We start from the raw sequence: 7971 nt of genomic DNA on the forward strand, positions 1-7971 counted from the left end.
CCCCCAATGTAACTGAACATCTATGGGTACATCGAAGCATCATGAAATGTTTGCTCTTTGGGTTTTTACCAAATCAGTCGTTCATTTATTCAGACTTATAGATGTACTAAGTATGTGGTAAGCACTGAGGATATAACAATGAACAGGCCTGCCCTCATGGAGATTGCAGTCTTGTGAAGGACACAAAGAAGTGGGGGGAAAAAGGCATTTATGCTATGGCATGATAGACACCATGGTAACGGAAGCCCAGAATGCCCTTAATGCAGGTGGGTGGCCAGGCAAACTTCTCAGAGGAAGTGACCTTGAAGGATGAGGAAGAAAGAATCTGATGAGTAGGGAGGGGAGAGTGTTCCAAAGACGGCTGCAGCTGAGGAAGATGGCCCATTAGACAGACCCCTCATTTAGCTGTAGAATCTGTAATGTGTTGAGAGGCAATGGGTGGGATTTAATGGAAAGACAGGGGAGGTGCAAGCATGCCGGCGGTTTGAGCTGTAGACCAGCACTGGAGCTGTGGAAAGAGAATCATCCCTCACTTTGTTGGATCCAGTTAGGAAGGCACAGCTGAACCCCCCGCCCCCACCCCCGGCAGGCCTGGGCCAAGGGTACTAATTTTGGTTCTAGGGCAGAGAAGCAGGCAGGGAAAGCTATTTGTAGGACTGGGCTGTCAGTGTTACTGGGGAAACTGGGTTAGCTGTGGAGTTTGCATAAATGATGTCATTTAAGGGGAGACAGGATGGCCTACTCTAAATCTCTCCCCCACACTGTCTGAAAGTCTTCACTCTGTCAAATTAATGAAAAACAGTAGCATTCTGGGATTCATTTTTGTTACAGAGCTTAGCTGGTGAGAGGGGGTTCATCCTCCACTCCTTGGTATGAACTTGTATCATCAACTTGTTCTCTCCTGATTGCCAGCTAAGATTCGCAGTCCTGAGGGATGGGAATCTGATGCAAGGAGGGGTCACTAGGACTGAGGGGGAGTTTGGGTGGGTGGGGGCTTGGAGGCAGGCTGCAAGGGCTGGACACATGGCCCAACAAGAGTGTTGTGTGGGGGTCAGAGAGTCCCAGAGGAAACCCAGCGACTTGTAGGCAGAGTCCCAGCCTCAACCCTTCTGGAGATGTCTCCTCTGACTCTTCTGTATCCCCTGCTCCCTGTCCTTCGGCCCTCAGCCCCTGATGCCCCCTACACCCACTGGAAGCAGACCGTCTTCTACTTGGAAGATTACCTCACCGTCCGGAGGGGGGAAGAGCTCTACGGGACCATCTCCATGAAGCCAAATGCCAAAAATGTGGTGAGTGCTGAGGCAGCCTCTGCGTGGGCCGGGGTCTGAGAGGAGAGGGGACTGCAGAGCTAGTCCCAGGACCCACTCGTCCAGGTGCCCAAGTGCCTTGTGCACAATCAGGAAAGTTACCGGGGAAGGCAGCAAGAAGCCAGGCTTGCATGTGACTAGGTATAACTGCAGGACTCCAACCTTGGCTCGTTAAAACTCAGGAACTAGATGTTTCCTAGGCCCCTCTGGAATCTCTCAGCCTTGAGCACAACTTGTAGCTCTTTATGGAGGGTTTCACTTCATTTAGGACAAGCTGAGCCAGGAAATAAGAGTTTCTGAGGGTTTAAGCAGAGGAGCAACACAATCCGATTAGCATTCACCTTGGACCACGTCTGGCACTGGGTCATGAGGCCCCATCCCTCAAGTCTGTTCCTCCACCATTCTCACCATGATGGAGACAGACCACATGGCCTTTCTGTCATCACATCTTGCATCGTGATGAAGTCTCCAGCTGTCTGGCTCCATCCTCCTCGGGATATGAATCCACTTTTTGTCCAGTGTGTCCACTTCACTTCACCTCATCACGTAGGCATTGTATCCTGTCACATCATCACAAGAAGGAAGGATTGACGTAATTCCTCCTGGACTGAGTGGAAATTGTGTGCCCATGGGAGAGAATCTGGCTGCATTTGAATAGAAGGTGTTGGAGCAACACTAATAAATTTCAGAGTGGACAGAGAGACAAAGAGAGACAGTGAAAGAGAGAGAGAGAAAGAGAGAGAGAGAGAGAGAGAGAGAGAGAGAGAGAGAGAGAGAGAGAGAGGGAGGGAAGTTTGGTTTCTATTTCTTCCGCTGGCTTGCTGGGTTGGAGACTGATTCTTTCTGAGCTGCCCCAGGTGTGGAACAGTGTGCTAAGCGTCTATAGAATGCTTTGAGGGTTATGCCACAGAAGACTCAACCACCCCACTCTGTTTTCTCCCAAGGTGAAATCAGAGGGAACATTTTTATATTATAACAGGAAGGATTTGGGTTAGGAATCAAAGTACTTCCTCTGAGGATAATGAGGTACAAGAATAGATTCCTGAGGGCTGTTCGTGGGAACTCCTTAGCTAGCAAACCTTAGGAACCCAGTGAAGGCCCAACCCTCTGCCTGCGGGGAGGGGAGTGGTGCGTGGCTTCCTACCACACTAATGCGGTGACCCTTTGCTCCTTCTTTGCAGCGAGACCTCGATTTCACAGTAGACTTGGATTTTAAGGGACAGCTGTGTGAAACATCTGTATCTAATGACTACAAAATGCGTTAGCACATGTGGGAAGCTGCAGAGAGCAAGCGAGAAAAAAAACTCTCACCTCGATCTGCAGCACTGTAACAAGGAATACTGTTTGCAGGACTACACGCTCGAAAACCAGAGTTTTAAATTCTGCCTCGAAGACTGAGGGACTCAGCAGGGCTCCCGCGGGCCCTGCCACTGGACAGAGAGCCTCCGGCTCCTCAGCTCTGCTCTGCGAGCCCCTCACAATGGCTTTGCTGTTGCTGAGCAAGAGCGAGCTCACCGAGTGCTGCAGCTGGGCCTGAGGACAGACAGTACCCATGTATACCCATTGTCCTCCTTTACTGTGAATCTCCAGACCTGCCGAGTTTTGCATGCTGCAGGCATCTAGGGCAGAGCGCTTCACTAGAACCTGGAGACTAGTGTCTTTGATAGCATAAGCCAGGTTTCCTGTCTGTGCGGTGATGTGTGCGTGCGTGTGCACGGACAGCATATACAGTCGTTTATTTACCCACGACACTGTATATGCATGCATATACAACCACTGGGTACACCCATGTGTTCATTCAGGGCGTGTGTGCGTGCGCGTATGTGTGCGTAGAATATATACTACTCTCAGAGGAGGTTCTGTTGCTTTCGAATAGGAATTTGTTTTGTGATTAGTTCTCCCCTCCCCATCTCTTGCCAGATGTTAAGCAGCTATGAAACGTTCTCTGTACTAGCTCTGGTCTCCTTTTGACTAGACTGTGGCTCTGAACCCTGAGAGTAGTAGTACCACACCGTCTGTGGGCGCTCAATAAATGCACATGAGAGTGAAGCAATGGGACAGCTGCATTCCTGGTGCTCCGGAGTGGGAGGGCCGGGGGACAAATCACAGGCCATAACGGAACAGAAAATCAAAGGAGCAACACATTGGTTGCTCCACGCTCCGGGGGAGGTGAGGTCCTGGGTAGAAGCAGCTGGGAAGTCAGGACTGGCTCAAGGGCACCTCCCCTGCAGACTCTCAGGAGGTGGGGAGAGGGCCCTGGAGCTGGGGAGGGCGACATGAGCTAACCGAGAGTGCTCTGGAGCGGGAGGCCACATGTAGCCTGGAGGGAAGCCAAGGTAAGGAGCAGGAATCTGGGGTGTGCATGCTGCTGGGAGGGCCAGGAAAAAGCAGGAGACGGTGGCTGAGAGACTAGGCAGAGTCTGAGGAAAGGCCAGTGAAGCGACACTCCCTGTCTAGGCCTTTTGGGCCTTTCCACTGAGCCCAGGTGAAAGACACTTGAAGTCCTTGAGGTGGCACCCCAGTTTCCCATCACAGTTCCCTTCCTCAGTGTGGATAGTAAATCTCCAGTCTCCCCAACTTCTTCAGCCCTGCCACCACTAATATTTTGGACTCCACTCCAATCACGGAGAGGGCAGAACTAAATGAGAGACTTCTGTGGCTGGGAGTGGTTCACAGGGGACCTCACCTGTGAACAGGGACCCAGGTCTAGCTGCCTTGAAGATTCAATGGCCAGGTAGCCTGAGGGCCCGCCTCTCTGGGGCTGGGCGCCTGGGCCATGGAGGTCTAGCCCACTGTGCCTTCAATGCACTGTGGGCGCTGGGCGGGTCCTGCTGCGCTCCTGGCTCGGCCTCATCACCACAGAAACAGGGAGCTGGACCAAGTGAACGATTTTCATACTGTTGTCCTGGGTGCCCTGAGGCTTGTGGGAAGTGCCAGGGCCAGAGTGGGCAGAGCTCTGGGTCTTCTCTGTCCAGATTCAAAAAGAACAATATTTACTTTCTCTGGTTTTATTTTCTTTGGAAAAAGAATTTTACTAGTAAAAATAAAATAAAGAAATGAAAAGGAACCAAGACCAAAACCAAACATCTTTGAAAACGACTTTTGTAGGTGACACTGAAGTCCTCCCGGGCCTAACACTCTGAGGTCAGTGCTGTCTTGGACTCTCCCTTGTCCCTTCCCTCCTGCCCACAGACCTGTGCAGTTTCACCTAAAGCACTTTCTTCAGCCTTTGGGTCTTGGCTGGGTGCCTCCACCTGGCTCAGAACCACATTTTTACTCACCTGCATCTTTATGTTATTTCCTGCTCCCTTCAGCTCTAAAATATTCTCTCTGAAACCGTTATCACTCAGAAAGGGGGACAGGTTCTGTGGGCAGATACAGGGCCTTTGTCTTAATTTTAAAAGGGGCCTCCTCAAGGAGCATATAGATGGCAGGCAAAGTGGATTTCACTTGCCCTTTGGCCTGATGCTTTTGTGCAGTGTACAAACTGCACCACAGTACTCAGAGGCCCCAAGAGAAGTGGAGCCCTTGTTTTCCATTAGAGACCTCTGGGGGAAACTTCTAGCCTCAGTCCAAGAGTGGAAACGGAGTCTCTGTAGTATAGAAAGAAATACAACATCCATTGCCAGGCCCGGTGAAGTGTTTTGATTTGGTTTGGTTTTTGGTTATTCTTCAGCTTCAGAGAGAGGCAGTCTCATTCATGCCATCATCTTCCCTGGGAGAGACATTCCAGGGGCTGGAAAGGCAGGGGGGCCATTTAGAGGAAAGGGTGGGGCTGACGGGGCCCAGGACTGGAGCATACAAAGGAGGCCTTGCCTTGTCTGGGGATAGTTGTCCTGGGGACAGCAGTGCCCTCAAAGATAATAACTAACTGACTTTAGCGACAGTGTCCCCACCCTTTCAAAACTCTCTGGCATCTCCCTACTCACTGGCTTCCCCAAAGCCCTGGGAGTTAAGTGCAAGGTGCTCCTCACGCATCTTGTAGCCGAGGCTCTGAGCCCTGGGAGGAGGAATGGAGCTATGGTGGACCTGGGCAAGAACAAAAGTCCTGCTCAGCGTGCACTCGGCTGTTCATGCTGCTTCCTCAGCACCTCCCGCCCAGGAGGCCTCTCTTTCTTTGTACCTGGAGACAAATACAGTGAAAATCGTGTAATGCTTTTTGTCCACATGTATTAGACAAGAACAATCAAGAAACTTAAGAGGAGACAACAGTGACTGTGTTAGAAGAGGGAGGGGTTAAGGAAGGACATTGGGGTGTGATCCCCAGAGAGCATTCTAGGGGAACTCATTCGTGGGTTTTCACTGCAGTGAAAGAGCTGTTTGCTCCTTGAGGAGGCCCCTTTAAAATTCAGCTCTGGGTTCTGCCTGTCCTCAGTCAGTGAGCCCATCCAGCTTTGTGCTGAATTCCATCCAGGGTCAATGGGGCAAAATCCTACCCTGCCAGGAGCCAACCAGGACGAAGCTCCCCTTTGGGGCCTGCAGGCATCCCTGACACCCCTGGGGGGTGGGAGGTGGCTGAGCAAAGGCCCAGCAGTCTTTTGGGCCTTCAGAAGAGAGGAGGGTCAACCCCGGGCCTGCCCTGGCCCCCGTCTTCTGCCCCCGCCACACCATCCCCTCTCTGCTCCTGGGCTGCAGGATGGGAACCTGGGAGGCGTGAAGGAGCAATTCCACCACAGCCCCTCCCTCCTGCCTCTGGGAAGGCTCCAGCAGGAACTGCAATTTCTCTCTGATTCAGTGGAAAATAAGCAATATCTGCTGTGAGCATGGTAGTCAGTGTATGAGGTTTCGGCATGACAATAGATATGCTATAAGAATGACTTCACTTATGAAACCTGTTTTTTCCCCGGATTCTGCCTTTTTTTGGGGGGAGGGAGGGGGACTGTGCAAATCGCATTAGTGACTTTCTCCCCTATCACTCTTCTCCCTCTCTGGGGAATGGCTCCCTTCCATTCCCAGCCCCCCTTTCCTCAGACCTGCAGCCGTGGTGCCTCTTTTGTGAACTTCTTAGGGCTTGTTTGTACCTGGGTCACTCTGGGCTTGCTCTGAGCTCCATTGCAGACATGGTCTCTCTTCTCTACTAGGCCACAAACTGTGCAGGGGCCTCCCTCTTTCTGCCCGCGTCTTTCCCTGAGCAGAGTGGGGGTACAGGTGGGAGGTGACAGGGTGACAGGCGACCAGCATGCTCCTGTGGAACGTACCCAGGAGTGACTCTAGGAACACGGGGCTCCTGTCTCCCCTCTGTCTGTGTCCCTCGGGAGATGCTGACATTTTCTTTTCTCCTGTAAAAGCCACCTCATGAAGGCCATCTCCCCTTTGCCAGGCCCTACCTGGTGCCCTGTCTCTGCAGCCTTCCTCTCCTCTTGGCTCCACACCTGGCACCCCATCTCTAGGCCCAGCCTGGCTCCAGGTCTCAGTAATGGGATGAAATTAAGCCAGATATTTCTGCCACTTCCTGTGTCTTGGGCAGTCAGGGCCAGGAGTCTGTGCCCGGCGCCATGGCCAGCTCTGATCACTGGGCATCTGCCCTGCCTTGATCTCCTGCTTTACGTCCCAAGTCCACGTAGTATGCGAGCTTTGTCTTATTCTTGCAAACCCCCCTCTCTACTACACAGAGGCTCCCCAGCCTGGTTTCTGGAGCCTTCCTCCTACAGACAGGTTTTTCTGGATCCCTGCTACCTCCCTGGAGTCTTGAATCATACCTCCCTGCGCACCTGGTTACTAAGTGCTGCCCACCTGGGAGGCACCTTAGCTTGCCTTACACCCTCAGGCTGCCACTACTGTGTCCAAGCCCTGGGCCTGTGGTCTTGTGACTGCCAGAATAAGCCTGACGTCCTGAGAATGGGCCCTCTCCTCCCATCTGTCTGACCGTAGGCGATGTGCCTGCCTCCACATCTGGGGCCTCCCAGGCTGCCCTGTCCCAGCCTGTTGGAAGCAATTGGCCCATATTTAGCTAAGGCTCAGACACAACATGTTCAGTGATCAAAAGTTCAGCCAACAAACATTTATTAATGGACTCCAGGCTCTGAGCTGGGCATTGAAATAGAGCAGAGTCAGCAGGCACCGCCCCAGCCCCCCCTGCACGCACTGTCTGGTTGTGAGTCTTTGGGCATGCCTTGCCTGCTCTTGCCTCAGTACTGAGAAACGCAGCCCTTCGGCCATCCTCCCTGCCAACCCCTCTACCTGTCCCACCCACTGAGCCATCCACAGTCTTCACCTCGCTCAGCGGCACAAGCTGGGTCAGGGTAGGTGGGGAGGCATGTTGCTTCCTGAGCGTCTCTCAGTCTCAAGCCTACAAGACAGAAGGAGAGTGTGCCTGAATTTCCCTACTACCTGCGAATTCCACAGGAGGGCCCAGCCTGTCATTTTCAGAGAGGGAGGCCTCAGACACCTTTTTATCTGAGCAATAGGTCATTTCTCACTGCAGAAGTGAAAAGTCCCTTTCCCAACAGCTAGACCGTAGCTAACACCTCAGCCTCAAGGGCAGCCGGAGAAAACTGGGCAGAGGAAAGTGCCCTGGACGCTGGCTCACCAGACCCAGGCCCCTGCTGTCCCCACTTTTGAAGGCAGTCTGTCACTGGACAACTCTGCCACATGACATGAGGTTTGGAGCCAAAGGACGAGTCAAAGTCCCTCACTGCCACTTACTGACTATGTGACTTTGGGC

General features: G+C 52.5%; 1 protein-coding gene across 6 annotated transcripts in view; it reads left to right on the top strand.

The window, feature by feature from the left end:
* Positions 1 to 4321, top strand: part of PRMT8 (protein arginine methyltransferase 8) — a 115239-nt gene extending 110918 nt beyond the window's left edge. For 4 of the 6 annotated variants that reach the window (XM_019661013.1, XM_019661011.1, XM_019661012.1 and 1 more), the window contains 2 exons: positions 1168 to 1289; positions 2489 to 4321. In XM_019661013.1, coding sequence (XP_019516558.1) covers positions 1168 to 1289; positions 2489 to 2572 — 206 coding nt within the window. In that variant the 3' untranslated portion in view covers positions 2573 to 4321. The remainder of the gene's footprint in view (positions 1 to 1167; positions 1290 to 2488) is intronic. The other 2 variants (XM_019661009.1, XM_019661015.1) reach the window with 2 other exon arrangements.
* The last annotated feature ends 3650 nt before the right edge of the window (positions 4322 to 7971 follow it).

This window comes from Hipposideros armiger, unplaced genomic scaffold (genome assembly GCF_001890085.2).
Source record: "Hipposideros armiger isolate ML-2016 unplaced genomic scaffold, ASM189008v1 scaffold_332, whole genome shotgun sequence".
NCBI classification, from domain to species: domain Eukaryota; kingdom Metazoa; phylum Chordata; class Mammalia; order Chiroptera; family Hipposideridae; genus Hipposideros; species Hipposideros armiger.